The 24,598-nt window shown below is 49.5% G+C and overlaps 13 protein-coding genes across 13 annotated transcripts; 5 read left to right on the forward strand and 8 right to left on the reverse strand.

Moving 5' to 3' along the window:
• Positions 1-110: 110 nt before the first annotated feature.
• Positions 111-1,472, forward strand: N7503_004813 (Zn(II)2Cys6 transcription factor rglT; the record flags this gene model as incomplete). Its single annotated transcript, XM_057064360.1, has 2 exons — positions 111-221; positions 280-1,472. Exons 1-2 carry the CDS (start codon positions 137-139, stop codon positions 1,470-1,472), a joined length of 1,278 nt encoding a protein of 425 aa, XP_056922103.1. The 5' UTR covers positions 111-136.
• A 368-nt stretch (positions 1,473-1,840) lies between these two features.
• Positions 1,841-3,305, reverse strand: N7503_004814 (Paf1-complex subunit LEO1; the record flags this gene model as incomplete). The annotated part of the gene is made up of 3 exons (XM_057064361.1): positions 1,841-2,821; positions 2,879-3,056; positions 3,112-3,305. 3 exons carry the CDS (start codon positions 3,303-3,305, stop codon positions 1,841-1,843), a joined length of 1,353 nt encoding a protein of 450 aa, XP_056922104.1.
• Positions 3,306-3,479: 174 nt separating this feature from the next.
• Positions 3,480-4,984, forward strand: N7503_004815 (Mob1/phocein family protein; the record flags this gene model as incomplete). The annotated part of the gene is made up of 4 exons (XM_057064362.1): positions 3,480-3,646; positions 3,940-4,208; positions 4,268-4,382; positions 4,447-4,984. 4 exons carry the CDS (start codon positions 3,480-3,482, stop codon positions 4,982-4,984), a joined length of 1,089 nt encoding a protein of 362 aa, XP_056922105.1.
• Positions 4,985-5,534: 550 nt separating this feature from the next.
• On the reverse strand, positions 5,535-5,972 carry N7503_004816 (uncharacterized protein; the record flags this gene model as incomplete). Its single annotated transcript, XM_057064363.1, has 1 exon — positions 5,535-5,972. The coding sequence occupies one exon, from the start codon at positions 5,970-5,972 to the stop codon at positions 5,535-5,537; it is 438 nt and encodes a 145-aa protein (XP_056922106.1).
• An 895-nt stretch (positions 5,973-6,867) lies between these two features.
• N7503_004817 (uncharacterized protein) lies at positions 6,868-7,911 on the forward strand (the record flags this gene model as incomplete). Its single annotated transcript, XM_057064364.1, has 1 exon — positions 6,868-7,911. The coding sequence occupies one exon, from the start codon at positions 6,868-6,870 to the stop codon at positions 7,909-7,911; it is 1,044 nt and encodes a 347-aa protein (XP_056922107.1).
• Positions 7,912-8,788: 877 nt separating this feature from the next.
• N7503_004818 (uncharacterized protein) lies at positions 8,789-11,123 on the forward strand (the record flags this gene model as incomplete). Its single annotated transcript, XM_057064365.1, has 3 exons — positions 8,789-8,819; positions 8,911-10,917; positions 10,981-11,123. 3 exons carry the CDS (start codon positions 8,789-8,791, stop codon positions 11,121-11,123), a joined length of 2,181 nt encoding a protein of 726 aa, XP_056922108.1.
• Positions 11,124-11,614: 491 nt separating this feature from the next.
• Positions 11,615-12,511, reverse strand: N7503_004819 (uncharacterized protein; the record flags this gene model as incomplete). The annotated part of the gene is made up of 1 exon (XM_057064366.1): positions 11,615-12,511. The coding sequence occupies one exon, from the start codon at positions 12,509-12,511 to the stop codon at positions 11,615-11,617; it is 897 nt and encodes a 298-aa protein (XP_056922109.1).
• A 642-nt stretch (positions 12,512-13,153) lies between these two features.
• Positions 13,154-14,289, reverse strand: N7503_004820 (uncharacterized protein; the record flags this gene model as incomplete). The annotated part of the gene is made up of 3 exons (XM_057064367.1): positions 13,154-13,190; positions 13,249-13,722; positions 13,787-14,289. 3 exons carry the CDS (start codon positions 14,287-14,289, stop codon positions 13,154-13,156), a joined length of 1,014 nt encoding a protein of 337 aa, XP_056922110.1.
• A 552-nt stretch (positions 14,290-14,841) lies between these two features.
• On the reverse strand, positions 14,842-16,104 carry N7503_004821 (DUF3425 domain-containing protein; the record flags this gene model as incomplete). Its single annotated transcript, XM_057064368.1, has 1 exon — positions 14,842-16,104. The coding sequence occupies one exon, from the start codon at positions 16,102-16,104 to the stop codon at positions 14,842-14,844; it is 1,263 nt and encodes a 420-aa protein (XP_056922111.1).
• A 1,541-nt stretch (positions 16,105-17,645) lies between these two features.
• Positions 17,646-19,260, forward strand: N7503_004822 (putative amino acid permease; the record flags this gene model as incomplete). The annotated part of the gene is made up of 2 exons (XM_057064369.1): positions 17,646-19,161; positions 19,220-19,260. The coding sequence occupies 2 exons, from the start codon at positions 17,646-17,648 to the stop codon at positions 19,258-19,260; spliced, it is 1,557 nt and encodes a 518-aa protein (XP_056922112.1).
• Positions 19,261-19,443: 183 nt separating this feature from the next.
• N7503_004823 (triacylglycerol lipase family protein) lies at positions 19,444-21,395 on the reverse strand (the record flags this gene model as incomplete). Its single annotated transcript, XM_057064370.1, has 4 exons — positions 19,444-20,178; positions 20,233-21,034; positions 21,091-21,221; positions 21,312-21,395. 4 exons carry the CDS (start codon positions 21,393-21,395, stop codon positions 19,444-19,446), a joined length of 1,752 nt encoding a protein of 583 aa, XP_056922113.1.
• Positions 21,396-21,844: 449 nt separating this feature from the next.
• Positions 21,845-22,852, reverse strand: N7503_004824 (60S ribosomal protein uL6; the record flags this gene model as incomplete). Its single annotated transcript, XM_057064371.1, has 4 exons — positions 21,845-21,895; positions 21,954-22,131; positions 22,224-22,527; positions 22,807-22,852. 4 exons carry the CDS (start codon positions 22,850-22,852, stop codon positions 21,845-21,847), a joined length of 579 nt encoding a protein of 192 aa, XP_056922114.1.
• A 703-nt stretch (positions 22,853-23,555) lies between these two features.
• On the reverse strand, positions 23,556-24,470 carry N7503_004825 (glutaredoxin; the record flags this gene model as incomplete). Its single annotated transcript, XM_057064372.1, has 3 exons — positions 23,556-23,872; positions 23,947-24,322; positions 24,396-24,470. 3 exons carry the CDS (start codon positions 24,468-24,470, stop codon positions 23,556-23,558), a joined length of 768 nt encoding a protein of 255 aa, XP_056922115.1.
• Between the last annotated feature and the right edge of the window lie 128 nt (positions 24,471-24,598).

The raw sequence follows: 24,598 nt of genomic DNA on the forward strand, positions 1-24,598 counted from the left end.
TTTTCTGTCGACTCCGCTCACCGCCCACATGACTGCCCCCCAATCTTATCGCGTATCGATGATCGCTGTTTCAAAGCTCATTTAATTTCTTGATTGTCTTGGTGCTGGTGCTGGCACGTCAAGTCGAACCGCAGTCATGGCAGACGTAAGAGCATCTGCTCCTAATGGCGATTCAGCGATAAGTGCCGAACCAAAACGACATACGGCATGTGATGAGTGCAGTAAGTTCAGGAAACTACTTGCTATCAGATTAGCGCTGATCAGAGACTATGCAAATAGGAACACGAAAGTTGAAGTGCTCCGGTGATCTGACTGGCTGCACCCGCTGCTTGAAACAGACTATTCGGTGTCATTACTCTATACAGAAGCCTATGGGACGCCCACCAAAGAGGAAAGCTCGCGCAGACGACGAAGCACCCGATTTCTCCACCCAATCCAATAATAGCTTGTGGCCCAGTCCAGTCAATACACCATCAAACTCCTTTTTAATAGCTCCGGATCCCATTGCTGCAACCGATGCGATGCATCTGTGCCCCCAACTCTTCTGGCAACCACATAGCCTCTCGCCTTTATCACAGCCCGCGCCGCCCGATCTACTGGCAGGAAATGAAAATCACATTCATAGTCTTCAGGCAGACCGGATGAAGAATCCCAATTTTCCCATTCCCACATCTACAAGTCCTTGGCCAGACTTTTCTACAGTGTCTCAGTCATCAGCCATGCCCTTTACAGTCCCAACAAGCTTCTCCGATATACCTTCTCTCCCACTCACCCCGGAATCGCTATGTTCCGACTCCACCTCGCGTCAATGTACATGTCTATCCTATCTCTACCTCTGTCTCAGCCATATATCCTCCATTGCGTCTTTCCCAGTCAGCAATCATACCCTCTGCTCTCTCTATATCGCAGCCCGAACGGTGCGGGACGTCATTCGCTGCGAAGCCTGTCCCAAAAGTTTCTCGACAGGCGTCCAGAACGTCATGTTTACTGGTACGCTCTTGACGGTCGTCGCAGATGCCTGGCTGCGAGTGTACAATAGCGACCCTGTCGAACTAGGCATGCAGTCCGCCCCACCAGAATATGTCTCCCACGTGCTGCAAAGCGAAGATCCAGCACAGCTGTGGAGTAGCTGGCTACGGCAGATAGTGCGTCGGGCTGTCATTGGTGGCCCCTATGACCCGAATGTTGAGAGCCGGTGCTCTGGCCAACCGCCGCTACTCGGTCTTATCAATGAGGTTGAGAACCGGCAACGCCGCTGGCATGAGCCTGGTAAACATCCACTCTCTCAACAACATAACCTTTTTCAGTCTGTAAATGGTGCTATGTGTGATGAACAGCCAACTGATGAAAAAGAGCTACTTTGCATGCGGGTTGTTGGTAGTGCGCGTGCGGTCATTTCGAAATTCAACTTCGAACCACATGAATTTCCTCAAGGCTTGGTCCCAGAGGGATTTAAGCAAGACGGTGGATAGTCGTTCTTGAATAAGCATCTGAATATGGTGTCGGTTTTTCATTGGAGGCATGCATATTATGATTTCCTTTCATTGTTTTGAGTGAATTTACATATATCCCATTGGTAGGTCAATCCACCTAGTACAAAGATCGAAACAACTTTGAAAATATCCGCTACATTATGAGACTCCATAGACAGCCTGAAATCAGTGAAATCATCGATCATTTCATTACATGTATAATTTTTTGGTATCGAAAATCACAAATACGTTAAACTAGCTAAGCCCGGATGGACTCAATATGCCCACACCTTTAAATTGACGCCAAGGCCGTGAAAACCAGATGAAAAGAGGAAAGATAAAATGAGAAGCGCACAAGATGACTGGGATCACTCTTCATCCTCGTCGTCCACAACGTATCGGTTCTTCTTTCGAGCTGGAGGTGTTCCAGAACGAGGTGCCTCCGTCTTGCGGGCAGCTTTGGCCGGGGCGACCTCGTCATCTACCTCGCCCTCCGCGTCCATATCCTCGTCCTCCAACTCCTCTTCCTCCTCATCGTCAACTTCTTCGATTTCTTCATCACTGCCAACCAGGAACCCGTCGTCCTCATCATACTCGTCTTCACGGGAACGGGCACCACGACCGTAGTCTTCTTCATCATCGGAATAGATCTCACCGCGGCGATTAGGACGGCGGGGCTTGGCACGAGCTCGTGTAGCCAAGCCATCATCTTCAAGACCACCAACGCTGAGGCCGCCTGGACCGGAGCGGGAAGTAGGGACACGGCGGCCACGGTCTGCTTCACGATCCGCAATCTGTTGGCGACGACGCTCAGCTCGCATAGCCTCTCTTTCCATATGTTCGGCCTTTCGCTGGGCCAGCTCGGGATCCTCAATCGTATCAATGACAGGTGCCGAGCCATCAGCAGTCTTCTTGTTACCACGAGTGGCCGCGGCCAACGATGCCTGAAGTTTGAGGACCGCGTCGTCTGTCTCCACTGTTGTGGGTAGAACTGTGAGACCGTGTGTGACGTGTGAAGTCAATCGGAAGAGCGAAGCAGTTTCCACTGCTGCGCCAAGGTAGACATGTGAGTCCAGCTTGGTATCATACTCGCCGGATTTGTTGAGGGGAGCGAGGGGTTTGGATGCAATGCGGTATTGCTCGAGAGGGGCGTGGGCAAGTTGAAGGGTCAAGGAACCATCTTCCCATCGGATAATGCGGGCGTTTGACTGTAGCATAGATCCATCCTTGGGGTCTTTGCGCCAGCAGAGTGATGTAGCAGCGGTGGCATAAGGAGGCGCAACGTAGGTTTCCGGGTTGAACTCTTCGGCCTCGGTCGAGAGGAAATCCGGAACTCGCATGGTGTAGACCTGTCAACAGAGTTAGATAAAATAGATCTCAGATACCAATCCCTTATTTTAATGTACCTCTCCATCATTGGTCGCTGGCACTGGCGCCCGCGCAAGGCCCACGTCCATGATGTTGACTGTCTCGGCGTAATCATCCTCATCGGGAGCCTCATCCATGCGGTCCTCGCGACGATCATAGCGGTTCTCGTCGTCGCCGGAATCTAGTTGTTCGTCTTCCAAGGTGCGGCGAGGCCGACTAAAATTGGCAATTAGTTTTAATTGCGCATTCTGTGGGACTGAATGTTCCATACTCATTCTCTGCTCCATTGTCGTCTCCATCCGAGCCGAAGAGATCCGCGTCGTCGTCCTCATCCAGATTATCATTCCCTGCTCCGTAGGGACTCTTGTTCTCATCACCGGAGTCATGAGCGTCACTGTGAGCAGGACTTTGCACGCCGTTGCTGCGGCCGGGGCGGCGGACAGCTTCCTCGTCAGAAGAGGACATGTTTGGGAAGAAAATCGGTACCAATTAAGAGAAGCAAAGATCAGGAGCTATTGAGAGGGGTAATATACAAAAGGAATGAGAAATGAGGAAGGAAAAAAGGTGATCGGGAGCTCAATCACTTTTGACGACTCCCAGATCATTCACTGTATCTCGGACTCTGGACGGATCAACACGATGATCCGCGGCCGGGCCCAAAGGAGTCAAGTGGGACCCGTGGGATTCACTCGGGCATCTTTCACCGTTCTTGACCTTCAATCGTATCTCAGTGTGCAATTGATTGGATTCGAATTTATAAAGACACGACCAAAGTCTACGAAAATGGCGACTTTCTTCCAAAGCGTGTAAGTCTATGGTTGATGAGGTTTAAGTCCAGGAAATATGGGTTCCCCTTGAAATGATTCCCACTCTTGTTCCCCCTCATATACACTCTACTGAAGTCACGGCGCCACATCACAAAGCAGGCACATTCCAGATCGCCTCTTCCAAAGTTTATTGATGATATTGGCCCGTTTTTGGATGCTTTCTCTTCCCTCTAATCCCCCTTTTTTATTTTCCTTATCGACCCCTCCATTACCCCCTGGCAACCAGCCGACCCAGCCCCGGGCCTATTGCTAATGTACGCTCCTTTTCGCAGTCGCCAAGGGTTCGGCAGGGGAGGAAACAACAAAAACCAACCCCCCAAGAATCCCGCGCAAGCACCGCAAGACCCTCGTTCCGGCACTATGTCCAACTCGCCTTCGTTGTCCAACAGCTTAACTATTGATAACCTCGCCGCGAATGATCCCGATGCCCCTAAGTACTTCTTCCAGGAGAAGTACGCTCCGCTCAACGTCAGGGGTAACTTCTTGACACTATGTGCTTGCCCTAAGAATGTCGAGCTGGGCGAATGGCTAGCTCACCAGAGTAAGCACTTCCACGGCCAAGAAATCTCGCGAATGGGTGCTGATGCGATGGCCTACTAGTTGTTGAACAATATCGCCTACTCCACGGTATGCTCCAGGTTATTCAGGAGGTGAACAGTGTGAACGGAATGCCCATTTGCAATGAGGGTACCTGCCCGACAATGTCTGCTGGACGGTATGTTGGACACTGCGGGGTAGTGAAGAAATCCGGGGTGACAGAACTGATACGCGTCTTATAGACTGACCTACACCTGGCTCGTGGATGGCCGTGCCGCTAAGATCTCGGCCCCGAAGTTCATCAACCGCGTTGAGAAGTGGATTGTCAGCAAGATCCACGACCCGGTCATGTTCCCCACCGAGAAAGTGAACGGTACCCCCGAAACCTCCTCCATCAGGGATGCAGCGACCGCCTCAGCCACCCCCACCGCAGAAGGTGCCAACCCCGGGACAAATGGCAACGGCCCTGAAGAATGGATTGGCAAGTCAAGCGGTTTCCCCCAGACCTTTTACAAGGACTGCCAGGGCATCATGAAGCAGATGTTCCGCTGCTACGCGCATCTGTACCATGCGCACTGGTTGAACCCGTTCTGGCACATCAACAAGCATGACATCTTGAACATGTGCTTTGTGCACTTTGTGACCGTGGCCAAGTACTACCAGCTGGTGTCGGACAAGGAGATGGAGCCTATGCAGCCCTTGATCGACCTTTTCATTAAGCAGCAGCGGGTGCCTCCGGAGGCACTCAATGGCGGCCACTGGGCTCAGGCCTCGACCTAGATGAATCGAGAGCGCGCATTTTGCATTGTTTTTCTACACTTGACGACCATAACATGTTCTTCAACCAGGCGTTGGACTGCACTGTTTATTTTAGTGTTCTTTTTGTTTGCGACAGGATGGCAAATTGGAAAGAATCTTCCGATGATACAACCCAGATCTGGGACTTTGAGCATTTAGCATGCGTGAAAATTTTATGATGATCTTGCATATCTTCAGTTCCTGCATCAGCTAGCCCAGGTGGATTGTTTTGTCATGAAGCCTGCAGATGCAGGTCATCTAGACTGCTATTCTGGGTTACACAGCATACTCGGCGGTGAACAACTTGACATAGGAGATTCAGTAGAACATATGAGTTTCCTGCATCTCAACTTCAATCCAGTGTAGAGCGTACAGCTGTTTCGTAAGTCGTGTCGTCTCGCTCTGATCCGATCAAGAGGCGCATGGGATGCGCATGTCTTAAAATTCCGGATAACACCTTCGCCATGGCTGTATTGTGGGCAAACTGCATTATCACCGGGGCGTCATAATCGTTATTGTTGGAACAATCTCATCAAAGATAAACTCCCTCCTCCTGCCCCGCATTCGCATTCGAGCCCTGGTCACCAAGCCCAGCTCCAGCACTCCCATTCGGTACCGGCGCAATCGTCTCTTCAGATACCTGCACCTCCCCATTCAAATCTTTTTCCTCCCCCTTCTCCTCAATCCAAGTCTGCCCTCGCCTTTCCACCTCAACCTTGAGCAAAGAAATACGCTCATTCATCGACGTAATCACCCCCTCATTCTCCAAAACATATCCCTCTAGCTCCTTCTTTTCTTCTTCTGAGTCTTTTGATTCTGCAAGGAAAAGCCTGAGCTCCTCGTTGGAGCGGTGCAGGTGTGCGATTGAGTTGCGGAGCTCGGAGACTTTGCTGTAGACTGCGCTGAGGGGAAGATCGGCGATAGCTTCGGCGAAGTCTTCGGGATTTATGGCTTGTGTTTGAACGGACATTTTGGTAGTTTTTAGATTGGCTGAACCGTTTGGGTCGGGTAGGTGTTGAAGTTGGAAGTGAAGGTTGAGTAGCTTCTGAGTATGTAAGAAGCGCGGGTTCCTTTCGGGTGGGGCTGCTTGATTTAGCTACCGCCGCTTTTACATAGCTCGGCTTCTAACAGTGTATATCACTAACTTAAGTCGTTCATCATATAGATGCCTGTTCAAAGCACAAGATGCGGATCCTGGTTGGATGATCATTATCTGTGCATGAATCTCAATTGAAGAAACAGTCAAATTATCAAGGAGTAAAAACTACTATGGATCAAACCTACCTCCCCTTCAAGATCGGAGGGATCTATAACCAAGAATGACACTGTTGACCAAGGTGCAGGGCTCTATTCAGCACTATGCCCAGTCTGGAAGCCCAAAGCGTGAAGAAGTGCTAAATCAGGACTCGGAGACTTCAAGGCCAAAAATAAATTCCTGTCTTTGTGCCATTTATACAGTCTAAACCTATCCTTCTTTATGACCTCTTGTCCTATTTCAGCACAGAGACGAGCACAAAGACTCGAACCTAAGACTTCTCAAAGAGGTCTTTGTTCTTGTGTTCTTGAACAATACCTTCTATTCTTTCTATGCACCGACCTTCCTTGTTTCCTCGACCTCGACAATGCAAAGCCACCAGGATATCTTTGTTTTGGTATGGTACCTCTTATTCTATACAAAGCCGGCATTCATCGCAATTTGGGACGAGTCATTGTTCGAATCTATCTTGTCGGACAACCTCCTTAACATATAAGCTGGATATTCCCGGCAAAGTTGGACGTGCTATTATTTATTATTCAATCCATTAAGCAAAATCCCTTGACTCCTGTGAACATTTCTATTTTCTCTAACACTTACCTCCACTAATATGTCGCGTGCCATGCAACCTTGCATCAATTGGGACAACAAGGTTCAGCCGCTGGTTCGCTGTGCCTTTCCTGAGCCCCCAGCTCCCGTGCTAAACAAGAGTCTTGCAGCTAAAGTGCAAGAGGCATCTCGTCATCCTTGGGGACTGATCGATCATCATTTATATCTAGCAGCCATTGAGCGAGGCAGGGATTGCCGCACTCGACTTGACGGTTGCATGCTTCAGGAGGGCGAGAGATTCCGTAACGTTGGTCTCGATGAACTCCTTGACATTAATGCATCCGCCCGCCCTTTCTCGACATATCCCCACCTTATTACTTTTATGAATATGCCCATGATGCCTTTGTCTACTTTGGCCCCGTTAACTGAACATAAACTCGTCCTGGGATTTGACCTGCAGCGGCAGCATCTCCTGGGATATTTCTTCGAGTCTGCCCCCGATGATCTGACTGACCTATGCTATGTATGGCACCAAGGCCAACTAATTATTGACATTCACATTGACCGTTTTCTGGAGATGTACCAATACACCGTGAAGAATCACTTGGAGATCGGTGGAGTGGGTATGCTCCGGTATTTTCGCGAAAGCAAGCGCGAGCTCCCCACCGGCATGGACCTGGTGGTGACTATCCAGTTCGCGCAATTCCTCCAAGACTACGCCGACTTAGTGTGGGAGGACAACAGCGCTGAATTTCGAAGCCAGCATGCAGACTCCGAGGAGTGCCTTCGGACTCTCCTGTCCAAGGCCTCGTGGGAATCCTGGTTCGCTGTGCGGGACGGACTAACACTCCAGCAGTACCGACAAAAGAAAATGGATAAAATGAGCCAGTTGGCTTCGTGTGATTTGTTATTCGACCGGCCCTCCACTGTGCCAAGCATCCCGTCTGCTCCGCCACTTCCGGTGATATCAAGCTTGTTTGCGAGGCCAAGAACTGCAACTGTTCTGCGGAATATGGCTCCGGTATTGGAACAGTTGCAGACTGTTCAGACACAGATGCTTCACGCATTCTTTGCGTTGATGTATGTCTTTGCGCTGATCCCTTAGGATCGGTTTCAATCTGGGCTGATTCGAAACTGGAGTGGATCCCTGCCAAGCCAATAGAGCGGGTGGGGCCTGTAATGTGCTATTATTATTTTCATTATCTGTGATCTGTATAGAAGAAAACTGTGGAATGAGATAATCCGTACTATGAACGCAATGAAACTTACTAGTTCCGACCACGTAGCCATGCAGGACTTATCATCAGCCTACGTAGTCCCTTAAGAGATCGACTTAAAGTCCGATCGTACTCGCACATATGTACCAAGCAAGGCTCCATGCAATCCATGGATCGGAGCTCCAAAAAATTGCAGCTCACAGGCCACCATCTCGCACCGCCACTATTAGTTGCCAATCAGAATCTCCGCGAAACCGGTTTCTGTGGCGCGACGTGGCTCATGAGGGTTCGATTGGTCCGCAATGTCCACCATGCGCGGGGAGCTGCGCGCTGAGTCTTGGCAGCGTCATGAGTGCAGTTGCTAATATCCAACAGTGATTGGAGATAGCTGTTCCGAGTGGAGGTGATCATAGGTAGTGGGTACTTGACAATTTAGTGACAAACCCCTGCTAATCTCTACAAGTCCCGGGTACTGGGTACCGATCTGCATCCCCAATCTCGCTTCCTTTGCTTTTTTTTTTATTGTTATTTCCTGTATGTCCGTTTGCGCTTCTTACGTTTACAAACTTTCAGCCCTGCAGCCCTACAGTTGGCCAAGCCCGAAAAGTCTCTCTGCCTAATCTGACATTCCTCGGTTCTCCTTTCCTTCAATTGCGACACTTGAAAAGCCTCCCCTCCCCCGTGCGACTCCTCGGCTCCATTCTTCTCTTCACCCCCTTAGCTCTGTTAAATTTCGGTGTTTTCCGCGAATCGCATTCATAGTCAATGGCAGACTCATATACGCTCCCCGTTAATGGTAGGTTCGGATCAAAACAAGTACCCGCGAACGCGCGCCCAGCGCATCGGAAGCTGCGCGCAAAGTGAACGGTACTGACTGAATCTCACAGGGGCTACCAATGGCGAGACAGCGCCGGTTATGCGCAGCGACAATGGCCGTTTCGAACTGATCTCCGGCCCGCTGATCAACCTGAAGAACATGCACTATAAGTCCACCCCGACGTGGCATGGAAGTGTCTTAATTGTCACGAAGCCGGGACAGGACCAGCCTCAGCTCCACTTGCGCCAGCTGGCTCCTCACTCGTCCGAGGGTCAGCACCAGTCCCCGACAAATCAGACTATTGAGGGTCTCAAGCTCTACCAAGATCTCCACAAGGCATTCTGGCGGTTCTCATTGGATGTGCCGGTCGAGTCCTACGAGGCGAGCTGGGAATATGAGATCCCTGGATTGTTCAATGAGTCTGGAGAGCAGGTCAACAGCCCCTGGACCTTCGTGGTGCCTGCGGAGGACCAGTCTATGCGCATCATGTTCCACTCATGCAATGGCTTCTCTGTTGGTACCGACATGGAGGCCTGGAAGGGACCCAACCTGTGGCATGACGCCCTGCGTGTCCATGGGGAGAAGCCCTTCCATGTCATGGTGGGCGGTGGTGACCAGATCTACAACGACGGTATTCGTGTGGATGGTCCCCTAAAGGCGTGGACTTCCATTCACAACCCACACAAGCGCCATAATCATGATTTCAATGAGAAGATGCGCGCGGAATGCGATGAGTACTACTACGCCAACTATGTCCGCTGGTACAACACTGAGCCCTTCCGCGCTGCCAATGGTCGCATTCCCCAAGTCAACATCTGGGACGACCATGACATCATTGATGGTTTCGGTTCGTACACTGATCATTTCATGAAGTGCGCTGTGTTCCGTGGTATTGGTGGTGTTGCCTTCAAATACTACTGCTTGTTCCAGCATCACATTGCTCCCCCCAAGTCCACTTTCACCACCGATGCACCCCAGACTATGCACGCGGTGAACGGCACTTCCGGTGTCGATCCGCGCCAGCTGGAGAATACCTTTGTGCTCGAGGGCCAGCCTGAGGATGACAGCTGGATTATAGGTAAGCGACCCGGTCCTTATGTGGAGGAGCGCAGTCGCAGTTTGTACATGCGTTTCGGAAAGCGCATTGCTTTCGTTGGCCTGGATGCACGGACCGAGCGCACCCGTCATCAGGTGAACTACGAGGACACCTACGACCTCATCTTTCGGCGGTTGCAGCAGGAGATTGCTGCTGCAGATGGCGATATCAAACATCTGATTGTTCTATTGGGTGTCCCTATCGCATACCCCCGTCTGGCATGGCTTGAGAACATCCTCACTTCCCCCATCATTGCTCCGATTCGCCTCCTGAATAAGCGTTTCGGTCTGGCTGGTGGTCTGTTCAATGAATTCGATGGACAAGTTGACTTGCTGGATGACCTGGATGACCACTACACTGCTCGCCAACACAAGCGTGAGCGAAAGATGCTCATTGAGCGTCTGCAGGAGCTTGCCCGTGCCAATTCGGTGCGAGTAACCGTCCTCGGTGGTGACGTCCACTTGGCTGCGATCGGTCGCTTCTACTCTAACCCCAAGTTGAACTTGGCCGGCGAGAATGATCACCGCTACATTGTCAATGTCATCAGTAGCGCCATTACCAACAAGCCACCCCCCAAGGCCGTGGCTAACCTGTTAGCCCGCCGCAACAAAATACATCATTTGGGCCGTACCTGTGACGAGACTCTGATGCCTATGTTTGACAAGCAGCCCGGTGGCCTGGAAAAGAGTGCTACCTGGAACAAGGTGACTATGCCATCGCGTAACTATGCCTGTCTGACTGAGGTGGTCGCTCCCACTGCCAACGGCACTGGCGTGGAAGTTGAGAGCGCCAAGCTTGAACGCCTCCCCAAGGACGGCCATGCGCCCCTTCACAAGGGTGAGGTTGGTGCTGGAACGACTCACTCGGCCGCCGATGGATTTACCTGTAACAGTCCCATGTACGGAGGCTTGGATGTCGCTATCCGCGTGGAAATCGATCCCCAGGACGTGAAGGGAGCCACCGAAGGCTATGGATTTAGCAGTAAGTTTCCTTTCCGCCCCTCGCTTTGTTTCACAATGAACATCTTCTAACCTTGAGTCTTAGTCCCCCCTCTGGCGGCCACTGCGGAGCCTCCTTCTTCCCGCCACAGTCTTCGCTCTCGTATCTCCCGTCATGATGTGCGCCATGATGCTGTCCAAGACGAGGTAGCCGGACAGGCAGCCGGACGTCCTTCGACTGCCCGCTAATTCTAATGCGCATCTAATTACTTAATTATCTCTTACCCTGTTGCTTTTTGTGATACCTCTTCATGTCATGGTTATGCTTCTGATGCATTGATTTCTCTACATTTTACCTTTAAACTCTCTCTTAGGCAAATACACATGCTATTGTATAGAGATACCTTAAATGTAAGGCTATTGCCCTTTTAAATGTTGTCTTGAGCTCTTAATTTCATAAAAAAGAACTAGGACTAATCGGGGTGCTTTCCTACTACACACCTCAGGGTACCAAGACTGCTAGGTTTCAAAGTACGTAATGCTATTCCTGTTTACGGATTCTACTACGCCCCTGGATTTGACTCTTTTCCAAAGTATCATCACAATGATCTTCGAATCGTGAGATTTATGTCAATATTTCTTTGAGCATCCCCCTCGATATTCATAGACGACAGACATGAAAATGTTGTCTTGACTCCTGCCTTCAATGAACTCTATTGGAAAAATTCCCTGGTCCGATTCTAATCCATGATCCAATGCTTTCTGAGGAACTCTGCAGTAGATGCAGGTTGTATATCAGAACAAAGCTCATTAAGCGTAGGCTCAAAGTTCATCCGACCAAGAGCGACTGCCAAAAGTGACTGATAGTAGAATCTTTCGCCAACCTCCAGGCTCCCTGATAGAATGACTTCAAGCTCTTCGACCGACATCTGAGTAGTACGAATTTCCTTTCCGCAAATATCTCTTGCCAAATGAACAAATTCGCCAAGACTCAGCCTATCACCAGAAATTCTGCTCTCACCCTCCCATGTAGGTAAGTCCAGAGCGGCAGCCACGAATCGACCAACATCCTGAGTCCTCGTGACAACAATTTTTTGCGACATATCGCCAGGGATAATTGCTGTACCTGCTTTCAAATCGATAGCAAAAGCGGGACGATCTTTATAAGCTCCGAGTGCTTCATCTTCATCCCTGATACAACCGGGTCCCCACACATTCATCCAGAGGCCGTTGACAAATCGAGTATACTGAAGCCCGGAGGATTGGACAGCCTTCCAAACGAGTTCTTTTCCGGCGTATAGGTCCACAATATCATTGCAAGCACTGTTCCATTCGGAGGGCACAGAACGAGTCGCGCCCACGACCTTTGCTGCCTCTAAAAGGGATAACTCGGCGGCTGTCGAGTCGTCCCCATAGGCGGCAATACAACTTATCACTGTGTGTACCCCCTCAAGGGCATTTTGCAGTTGCTCAACGGATTTGTAATCGACGATTTTGACTTCGACGCCTCGGGTGGTGAGAGAAGGTTGTTCCGATCTTGATAGAACTATCAAATCGTGTTTCTTTGTGTCTAGGATCGCGCGGACGATCTCGAGCCCAATGCCACCTCCCCCTCCGGCAATTACGACAGTGGCCATCCTTCAGTTGAATTGACTTTGATTGTGGAACAAATATCTGCAGTACTGTCAGCGACCAGAAACAGAATATTTGTGTGAACACACACGTCTTTATGTTATTCCACCTATGAATGCGAATGTGGAAGCTCCAATGGGGCATATCAAATCAATCTAGTGTGTAGAGATATATTCTCACGTAGCTTTTTACTTAAACCAATCGTTTGACTTTACTAGTACGAGAAAAGGTGGAAGTCACGTATTCGGTGGATCCAAGATATGCTCTCGTCAGCCTTGATTGTCTGCTTACTCTGGCTTATCATTCATCCTTCTATCCCCTTTGCGAGTACAGAAACCATTGATTTGTCTAGAAGTCTTTCAAAATGTTCATTAGATGTAAACAGTCCATAGCTCTACACGGATTCACATGAATGTTTTTGAGTCACTGAAGTATTTGCTGCCCATCCTCGCCCCTGGGCATATACAGAAGATATTGTGTACATCAAAATTTCGCAAATATTATTCTGGCTGTCCACAAGGGCAACATGATCACTAAGTCTATTTGACTTCAATTTAAGAAGGTGCAGGCAGTTCAAAAAATATTTTAATGCATTATGTCCAATTGATGATCCTCAACTAAAAGTCTGCATCCTTAATATCACTATATCACAGCTCAGGTGTATCAGCAAACGAGTCATCCCAACTACCGATGCAAGAACGTCAGCACGCGAATAAGAACATCCGAGGTCATAACCACTTACGCTGCGTGATATCTACCCCCTGAGACACCGGCAGATTCAACAAGTTCTCTAATTCTTGTGTTCTCCTCAGGGGTCAGAGTAATCGACAAGGCCTGTATCTTTGTATCCAGGTTCTTAGCCTTCGTCGTTCCAGGGATTGGAATAATATCATCTCCTTGAGCCAGAAGCCAGGCGAGAGCCAATGAGCTGACATTAGTTGCCTTAGCTTCGGCGATATCCTCCAAGGCCTGTACAATCTTGAGGTTGCGAGGGAAGTTTTCCGGGGAGAATCTCGGCAGGAAACGGCGGATATCTCCTTCGGGGAAGTCATCGGGTGACTTGAGCTGTCCGGTCAAGAAGCCCCGTCCAAGAGGTGCATAGCAGACAACTGCCACACCAAGCTCACGACACGCACTCAATAGACCGTTTTGCTCGATATCAAGGCTGAAGGGGTTGTACTCGATCTGGACGGCCGCAATGTGGTGAACCTTACAGCTAAATTCACGCAATGGTCAGAAGAGAGATTCTTGTGCGGTGAATCTTCGTAGCGGTCACTTACGCGCGACGTAAAGTGCTTGCAGAGCATTCCGACAGCCCCAAGTACTTGATTTTGCCCTCGTTCTTGAGCTCCACCATGGCAGCAACAGTTTGCTCAATGGAAGTGACTTTATCCAGGCGATGGATATAGTATAGATCAACAGAGTCAAGACCAAGCTTCTTGAGACTTCTGTCGCAAGCCCCTTTGATATACTCAGGATCGCTCCGGATGAGGGCTTCGCCTTTGTCATTCAAACCACCACCGCCCTTTGTCGCGAGGAAGATCTCGTTCCGCTTCCCGGTTCTGCTGAACCATTTCCCGAGGAGCTCTTCACTATCTCCGTACACATCTGAGGTGTCCCAACTGAGGATGCCGCTGTTGTAAACATAGTCCAGGAATTGTAGGCGTTCCTCGTCGGGTGCGGCGGGTGCATAATAAGCTGAGAGACCCATGGCGCCGTATCCCAGTGCTGTGACCAGGGGGCCATCTTTTCCAAGTTGACGAGTAGGTAGCTTAGGCATCATGTTATTTTGGCAGTGAACACAGAAGATATAACCAATGAATTCGGGATAGTCTAGTTGGAGGCGGACATTCACAATAGGCTCTAGGACCTTGACTTATACCGCCTAGTCTCATTCGTATGACCTTTTATTGCGTCAGCATATTTGATCACTCTGAGCCATTAACGCTAGTCAGGATAGTTGGCTACCATGGATTGATAGATCTAGTATGTTTACGTAGTCTTGGCGAACCTAATCTGGGAATGTGGATAGTGGCTTACGCGAGCACGCACCAATACCTAAAATGGGTTCCTAGGCATAATGTAGGTACTAATAATCCAGCTGATAAAGTCAAACTGAAAAATTGCCTTGCCATCCTAATATAGGGATGTGGATAGTGGCTTACGCGAGCGCACACCAATAATTACCCATGGCCATCTAATAAGCCAGTCTAGTGTGATGGTTGAAGCTTTGCCACCAGCATAGGTAGCAAAAATATGAATATCATTCCCCATCATTCCGGCATATCCGGCTTGTCTATCTTGTAATGAAATTGGAAATACTACAGTGATATTTTCACCACGGGTATGAGGAGCTTTCACCTCTCAACTCGCACCACCATCGACTATGCTGGTACATTTCGCCATCGGGTCCATCGAACAATATCCACCACTTCTTCAAAAACCAATCTCGTCTCTCCCAACTTCGGATGTCCCAAGGAACTCCCGAGCCTACTGAGTCTCTCTTATCCCTCTTAGTTGAGCCCCAGCAAATCATTCCATCATTTTTTAGATCATTGCAGAGTTGAGCGGGATCAAATGGTGGAGGTTGCATTTGAAGAAGCCGGATGACTCGATTCCGAAATGCAGGAAAAGGTAAAACGTCGAGGTATGGATGGTGAGGAATATTCAGCTGAGTGGTATATGGTTGAAGCAGTGGTTTTATATGGGAAAATTTTCCAGTGTTGGTCGTTTGGTAAAAGGGTGACTGTGTTGCGAAGTCGCACAATGCTTCAGACGACAGTCCGAGCATTCCCGCGTTGACGAAACATGCCGTGACAAATGACATTGTAGTAAGTTGAATTGTGTTCATATGTAGATCTGGAAGATGTTGCTCCGACCGGGTTTCTGGGAAGAGACGGTGGGTTTGCTCAGAACCCTCTTCCCGGTTCATTCGATATGTAGTATTTGATGGTGCCTCTATATTGGGTTGCCTAATTTCCTCGGAAAGTGCGCGGATTCCGGCAGCCAGGATATCTTCAAGGCTGAAATTTTGCCTAATGTAGTCTTCAGACCTCAGCAAAGTGGTTGACTTGCTTGGGTTGGAGGAGGCTTGGTCGATCTCATTAATTTCGAGGTCGCTCGAAAATCTAGCCTCGAATGCGCTCATATCTGGAAGTGTGTTTTGCGGTTGCACTGAAGCAGTGTAAGGTTCGTATCCGAGAGCAGGAAAAGCCGGCAAGACGTCAAAATTATCATTCCAATGAACAGCATCATTCTGCAATTCGCTGAGCGGTAAATTTGCTGTAGAGTCAAGCGGTGTCAGTCCCGTAATATAGTTAGAGAAGTCCACCTCATTTTCAGCTTCATTCTGAGATTGGTGGCGCTGGTATGAAGGTGATTCAGCAAAACAGCCTTTTTTAGTCGTATCGTGGTCAACAAGACTTTGTTCAGCCCCGGCGCTCTGATCACATGTTTGTCCAGTATGTTGGGATTCGTCACAGTGCGAGAACGGTGGAGTGGGAGCAGTTATCGCTGACTTGGCGAAACTCTCAAGCTGCTTCAGGTAGCTTCTCTTTTTATCCCCTTTTTCATTAGTTAGACTAAGAACTGCAAACATCAGCGTATTGAAGGCGCTCACGGTAGTTCTTTTGCGCTATTCGGTTTTGTTCACGTCTCCGCTCAGATACTGGGCGTGGACGATGTGACCTTCCCGATCTCTGGTCCGAGACGAAGGAGATAGTATTGAATGACATTGTAGTCAGGTTGCATGGACCGTTGCCATGCACGTGGCGAGACTAAATTATGCATTGCGTGGAGAAGCCACTGGAAGATGATGTAATCCACCAGTGGCGGGAATTCATGGATTGTTTACAATCTTTTACTAAGGACCGGGAGTTGATGTTTGGCAGATATGGAGCACTAAATCTAAACAATTGGATAGTAAAACCAAGAATTTGCCAAGCATCAAACGATAAGTAAACCCAGAGATATCTCTGTCAATTGAAGTTCCAGCGTGCTCCTAGCCATCGTGAAGGGTCCACAAGATAAGCCCTAAACATGGCGACGGGAGCTAAGAATAGGGCTCTAATTAGCAGGTCCACATCTGTGAGGATGTTAGAACTCCAGTTCCTCTAGACCAAGTCATGGTTTTATACGGAGTAGAATTGGGTATATCCACTTCTCCCGCTAAGGCGACATATCGGTAGATTTGAAGAAATGAAGGTAGCCTTAGCGAAGTTTTCGAGAACAATGACATAATATTAGCTGCGCCTTCCTTGGTCGGTCTTACTGATTGTTCCTCAACAGCTTGAATAATACAGAATAGTTTGAGTTGAAAGCCGTCTTTTGAGGTATATTGCTCACTATGATGATAATTGCGCTCGTATCATTGGTAGGAGTAGAATATATGGGAAGAACCCTAGAATCCGTGTGACATCCGAGCAATACTTGCCAAAATAAATATATATTCTATTGGCTTGACTTGGAGAAATTCCCGCGTAGTATATGCAAGAAGCTTACTGATCCGAGCTCGGGCGCGTACAACTGCCTGATCTGGTCTAGCAACCTGCTTCCCCATGAAGATTCCTTAATGCGTCGTATATCGTTACTCTTTGCGGTCTGGAACACCGTTCTTATCTCGCATGGATAATCCACAACAGCTCCACTAATTTTTAGGTCAGACTTGATTGCTTAAGAGGCGGGTCCCATTGAGCATGTGTGACTGGCCCAGCCACATCGGATTGTAAACAAAGAAGGGTGATAAGAAGTGCCGGGCCTTTCCCTGATGAAATAAACCTCGCGCCAGTCACTTGACCCCCCTCTCGCCAAGGCTCCCAATTTGTATACGGGATCCTAGTGCGGAGAGATTTTGAGAAGCTCAGCTTATCAGCCGATGGAGGTAAAGTTCAGCTTGTTTGCATTCCAGTGGGTGGCGCACTCGGTGCGACCACTGCTTTCTCCGCAATTTGTATAAAATGCAATATAATGCACGGGGCTATCTCACTGCAGGGTAGGATGCAAATCCTTTATTTTGCTTTTCCTTCAATCTTATAATCCTAGGACCTCCTTGTTTGTGGAGTACGTCACGACTGTCGCTGCGATAAGTTACATCGAACCCCATTCTATTGATCTGCGCCCCTGAGCTGCGCAACCCTCACGATGGCCGATCCAATTACTGAGAAGGTTGGCCTCCCATCCGATGGTCATGGTGACCATGAAGCTGGCGAGATCGCCAGTGTGCATGAACGGGTGGAACTTGAAGGCTTGGGATACAAGCAGGAGATGCGTCGGAATCGATCGGTCGTCACACTTCTCTTCCAGACGCTGGCTATTGCAGCGATTCCCTATGGCGAGGGCAGCCCCTTTATCAGTGCCATCTACGGTGGTGGGCCACTGTCCATCTTCGTTGGGTGGATTGTGGTTTGTGTCCTTGACCAGTGCATTGCCATGTCACTGGCGGAACTGGCCTCACGGTATCCTACCTCTGCAGGTCCATACTACTGGTCCTTTCAGATTGCGAAGTCCTCCAAAACCACGATCTCATTTATCAATGCCTGGATTTGGGTCATTGGTAATTGGACAATCACCTTGTCGGTCAACTTCGGTTTCGCTTCTTTGCTCTCCGCGACAGTCTCCATGTACCATCCTGACTGGAGTGCAAATGACTGGCAGCTACTATTGATATTCTATGCCATCTGCCTAGGCTCATTGATTATCTGCACATTCGCTAATCGCTACCTACCTCAAGTCGATATCGCATGCGCCACCTGGACCGCTCTCACTATTCTAGTCATCCTCATCGCAGTCTCCGTCAAGGCCGACGTAGGCCGACACAGCGCTTCATGGGCACTATCACACTACGACAAGAGCTTCGCAGGCTGGGGCAATTTTACCTTCTTCATCGGTCTCCTACCTCCAGCCTACACCTTCTCCGCCATCGGCATGATCTCCTCCATGGCCGAAGAATGCGCCCACCCAGCCGTCAAAGTACCTCGCGCCATCGCTCTTAGCGTCCCCGTCGGCGGCATCGCCGGCCTCTTCTTCATCATTCCCCTCTGTGTGACTTTACCCCCACTAGAAGACATCATAAACTCCCCAGGCGCCCAAGCCCTCCCATACATCTTACACCAGGTTATGGGCTCACCAGGCGGTGGTCTAGGCCTCGTCTTCCTAGTACTAGTAATCACCCTCTTCTGTTCAATCAGTATCACCGTCGCCGCCTCCCGCTGCACCTGGGCTGTCGCACGCGATAATGCCCTTCCACTCTCCCGCCTATGGGCGCACGTCGACCCGAAACTCGGCGTCCCCGTTTGGTCTCTTATCCTCCTAACCGTAATCCAAATGCTTCTCGGCCTCATCAATCTCGGCAGTACTAGCGCATTCACTGCATTCGTTTCTGTGGGTGTCATCGCCTTAGCGGCTGCATATGCTATTCCTATTTTCCTGAGCTTGTTAAACCGCCGTGAAGAAGTCAGTCACGCGCCATGGAACTGTGGAATGATCGCCGGGACACTTTTCAATGTCCTTGCGTTGGCTTGGATTGCTTTTGAGTTGGTTTTGTTCAGTATGCCAACAGCTTTACCTGTTACGGCTATCTCGATGAATTATGCGTCGGTTGTCTTTGTGGGATTCATGGCTATATCTGCTGTTTGGTATGTGGTATATGCTAGGAAACGTGAGTTCATATTCATATCTTGTGTGGTTGTATTCAAAACATACTGATGGCTTGATAGATTACAAGGGGCCTCCTGCGTCGGATGCTTTGGATGATTGAGGCGATGTTAGATGCATTGCTTCCTTGCTTTTGTTTCTTATCACAATCTCGTGTAATCATATTTCAAGTCCTATTGCTAGATGTAGGCCATTCTACTGTCCAATCCTGGTGGTGCTTGTATTTTATCACCCTGCATACCACATCGTACTAGCAATGGCAAGATATACTCCATCCTGGCTGATTTTATAGTCCATCAACAAGTTGGCCGTTATCGCACTCGGTTTCACCCTCTACGCGTCTTCGACGAGGTACACCCTCATTAGGAGATGGGCGTATCGGTGGAGGTAGAGCTTGATCACTAGGTCGCCGCCGACGAACGATCTGGTAGCCCTTATCCAGCTCGATCTCGATAGCTTCACGGACCTTCAATGCACTAACAGCGGGCCAGACGCCTCGCTCGCCTTTGAGAGTCCATTCTGCGACTTGTGCTCGGGTAGGTTGTTGGAAGAGTCGGCCCACATCTGTAAAGGACAGATCTGGCACAAGAGTCAGGTTTGGGCCTGGGATGGTTTCGTCGATAAGGAGACGACTGACTGAGCCTGGGAGAAGGCCAAGGTAATCTAGTTGTCGAAGGCGGTGGCGCAGCTCGACTAGAATCAGTCGCATAAGTGATCGGGAAAGGTTGTTCCAACCAGTTTGGCGGCGGTCGAGGAGGTTGAGCTCGGATCGTAGGAATGGGATTAAGTATGGACGAGCTTGGGAGACGATGAAGTGGTTCACGTTGAAGAGCTCGGCAATTCGGGCAAGGGGTGATTCGCCTTCATTGTAGTGAACGTGTCGCCATGGTTGAAAGACAGCATCTTGTGCATGCGGCCATGGCATGATGGATCCGGTCTCATCTTTGCAGTAAATTGTCACGGGTGAAGAACGTCTAGAAAATGATGAAGCATTGGAGGCAGCAGCAGCAGACCAGATCAACTATTCGCCTGTCAGATGAGAGACTTGGGTTTCAAGAAAGTTTATAAGACCTACCACATTCGGCGCGGTCAGGTAATTAAGCAGATTCGGTGTGCCCGTCTTACCTGCCGTAGCCACGGTGATGTTCAAAATGCGCTTCGACCGAGCATACGCCTCTTCAAAGGTCAAATCTCCAACATTGGCTCGCACACATTCTTCAAGCAGCTCCATATCAAATAAGTGCCCCGTTTGAAGGAATCGCTTCAGCCGCCGGAAGAACGTCCAGAGCCAACCTTCGGCTTTGTTAGCGGATGAACCATTGGTATGACCTTTCCACCGCCGATCGAAAGCAGACATATCAATCGTTTCTCCCTCCAGTAACTCAAGCAGCTCGCTCTCCGGGTGAATGCCCACCAAAGCTGCAATCATAGCGCCCGTGGCGGTACCTGTAATTATTCGAGGCAAAAGCCCTTGCAAATGCAGCGCCTTCACAACTCCTAAATGGCAAAGTCCAAACGCCGATCCACCTTGTAACAGCAGAGTCGTACGTCCAAAGGCTTGTCGCGTATCATGCAGCAGCTCTAGCTTCGCCTGCGACGTGAACCCATTGGCATGCCCAGGCACCGGCTGGAGCGAGGTAACATACTGTATAGACAGCGCAACTTGCGTGATATAGTCATCGATCAAAAGTTTCGTGCCTGCGTACGCATGCGTGAATAATCTCGTAGACGTGATGTTGCCCAGGTTGCGCACGAGTCCGGATCGGAGGAGGTTAACTAGCGTCTGAATATTCTCACTTTCTCGCGCGAGCATCAACGCTTCCAGTCGGCCCAAAATTAATCGGTGGTCATAATGTCTACTGATATTGTTTTGGCGCCTGTGGTCGGGAGATTAGCGGGGAATGTAGCTGGGCTGTAGATGTGCCCTCCATACCAAAGGTCCTTATTCAGAAGCTCGTCCAGGTCAAACGCCGCGCTTTCCCACTGCTCGTAACTCGTTGCTGTTTCAAGTGTATAGAAAAGTTGGGACCGAGTGGACTTGGAGTTCCACCATGACAGGAACTTCTGTGAACTTTTTGTCAGTCCGAGGCCTACTCCGGCTGGAGCTCGGGAAGCAGCTGATCTTCCCAGCGCTAACATAGACAGACGACTCACATGTTTCCAGAATTGTGCAACATCCAGCATCACGCCGAATATCGCTGTTATGAAACTCCACATGCTGAGCCACCAGGACCCCATGTCGTGTGGTGGGGAGGTCCACGTTGATGGGGGGATGGTCAGCGGAACTGGGGCTTTCACATGCTATGGCGTCACGCGCATCTAAAGACAACTGGGGAAGAAAAAGCACTTAAATAATTCGATAATTTTTGAGACAGCCACAATTGGGCGTAAAAGGGCTAGACTGACAAGATTGAATGCTTGCGGGGAGAAAGAGGCTCCAAGACTTGATCGGACCGAAGTCCTAGGAATAATCGTGGGTACAAAGTCCAGACCCATGTTACATCCATCCAATCCGAAGTAAAGGTACACCAGCCCGGTAGGAATTTACTATAATTCGATAACATGGAAAATTATGAATTTGCAAGTCGTTTGATTTTTGTCATTCCGCTTTTTGCTTCCTATATGCAAGAGGGCGAAATTGAAAAAAGAAGCTCTCCCGGACACCCGAACCCATCAAGCGTCATTCTTTACTCCTCAATGATGTTGCCCCGCTCAGACACGTACAGACCGTCCAAGAACTATAATCCGATTAGTATATGCAGTTTGGATGAAAGGTTGAGAGTAAGTGCCACGTACCTTACGGATATCCTTGTTACGGACACGGCAGATCTGCTGGATGTCGGCAGCACTCTGGGAAACAGCCTCGAGGGAGTTTCCGGACAGCTGGAGCTCATCCTTGACGTTGGCGGAGGGGACAATGTCGACACCGGGCTGGGCAACCACGCGGCGAACGTACTTCTCACCGAGGAAGTTACTGAAAAAAAAAAAAAAGGTCAGTTCCCATATCCTTCTCTGATTTTTCTTGATCGGGCCTCTCGTAACAAGAGGTATCAAGGTGGAACATACCGGATCTCAATGTCGTTGCAGCCAGTCTCGGGGTTCTTCTCGATGTTCACGTTGATGGGGAAATGGGCGTAGACGTAACGCATCTTGTAGAGGAAACCGCGGGTGACACCGATGATCAGGTTGTTGATCAGGGTGCGGACGGTACGGAGGGTAGCAACACCCTTGCGAACACCGTGGTGCAACTCGATGGAGATCACGTTGGCCTCGGGGCGACCGAAGGTGACGGCGATGTGGGAGAGGTCCTTGACGAGCTTGCCACGGGGACCCTCAACGGTCACAATGCGCGAACGAATGTGAACCTTCACTATAGGAGAAAACTTGTATCAGCCAAAGGTCCAATTTTTCCCGATGTGCGCAATTCCATATGTGATTTCGTTCGGTGCGTGTTGAAGCCCCGAAACAATATCGATAAATTTTCCTCCAGTGTCGTAGTTGTTGCAGGGCATCTGCCTTAGATGGTAGATCATGATCGAGCAATTCTCCTACTCATTGGACATGAATAGGTATCGCGCCCGCCTCCCACATTTTCCTCCACATCACAATCCTCCCTGAACCTCGAAAAAGAAAAAAGTCGCATGCTCACCATTGTCCGGAATGGGCAGCCGTTCCTCGGAGTGAATGTACCGCATCTTGACTGCGTGGGTGGTGTTGGCCGAGGGGGTGAATTGTCGATGTCGGGAGGATCAAAATTCGGGTTGGAGTTGTTGGTGGAGCGAAATTGTATGTCACGGGGTTGTGCGTCGCTTAAACACAGATCGGGTTTAGCGTAGGGTTGCTTATCTACTTAGTCATCATCAATGCTCTTATCTTCACATGACCTGTAGCTATCGGCTTATCTAATATTTTCACCAGTTCACATGAGGATTCGGTCTTGAATTTCCCATCAATTGTGTTGCTTGACAATCAATACGCTGCCCTGCACGTTTTCACTTTAACTTCGTGAAGCCGAAATACTTCTCTTTTGATTTTCCACAGAACCCTGCCCTCGATCGTCTCCCGACAATTAGATTACTTTTAATGTCTAAATGTCTGTGCATGGGTGGTTATACTGCAACCTGTGGAGCCGCTGGGCCATGAACATTCAGACCGAAGTCTAGATTACCTGATCCCGGGCCGTTTCGTATCAATGACTAGGCACCTAACTCATTAGACATTCAATCAAAACATATCGGGTAAATCCCTTGCGTAGTAGGTATCACTATACTAGAGTTATCTCAATTCCACCCGAGTATCCAGACCCGGTCACCAATGCAACATCAACTATATACAAGTACAATATTTCAAAGCAACGCCAACCCATGATCTAATACGCCCCGGAAATTAACCATTCTCTTACATGTGCTGCTTCGGCGGACCCCGCGAAACATCGGCAACCCACTTGCCGCCATACTCTCGCAACCTCGTCGCCAGATCATCGCTTTGATCCATAGCAGCAATATCATCGCCTCCGCCGATACTCTTTCCATTGACAAGGATATTTGGCACAGTGCCACGGCCCGTGGTCTCTTTCAGGAGAGCCTGGAGTTCCTTTCCAATTGGGTGCTTGTCGAGCTCCACGACGAACGGCGCCGGCGAGATGGTGTAGCCGTCTAATAGGATGTGCTTGGCTTTCATACTGTAGGGGCAGTAGGATTTCGAAAAGATGATAACTGGTAAACGAGATGAGTTAGCGCGTGGATCTTAGTGATAACGTGTAGCAGACCGGGTTTTGGTTTAAACATACTAGGTGCCCTCTTCAGAATGTCATTAAGCTCAGTCTTCGGGTCCAATTTTGGCTCTTCTTCCTCTGGCTTCTTGATATCAGACTCAGAGTCCGACGCTGATCCCGATGCCAATCCCGATCCCCGCTCAGTCGACAAAGCGTCCTGAGAGACCTTCTTAGGGACAGTCATCTTCGTCCGACCAGCGATAGAAATCTCCTCCATATCGTCACCGACGTTCGCGACAGGGACAGCCGGCTTCTCTGCGCTTTCCGCCTGCGCAACAACAGGTTTAGCGACCGCTTCCTTGGCCTTCTCATGTTTCGCATCCTCCTTCGCCCTCAACGCTTCGAGAGTTGATTTATAGAACTTCTGGTTTTGAATACTGCTTCCTTCGCCCTGTGTTCCAAATGACCAGTTAGCAATGATGCCGCACGGACATAAGATTAGAACGATCCGGGTGTTAACATACCGAGTAATAGAACGTCAGGATGATGATCGCGATCACCGCGATCACCAGCAATCTTGTGCGCCGTGGAGAAGGCATCTTCGATCGATACTTTGTGTGTGGGTATCGATATCGAAGAAAAGGTAGCTTGTATTGAAGGAAAGTTGGAAAAAAGTTCCAGGTGCGATGGATCCGAACACGAACGACGTGACGGGTGCGGGTTCGCG

The sequence above is a fragment of the Penicillium pulvis genome (genome assembly GCF_028828015.1).
Source record: "Penicillium pulvis strain IBT 33274 chromosome Unknown contig_23_segment0_segment0, whole genome shotgun sequence".
NCBI lineage: Eukaryota > Fungi > Ascomycota > Eurotiomycetes > Eurotiales > Aspergillaceae > Penicillium > Penicillium pulvis.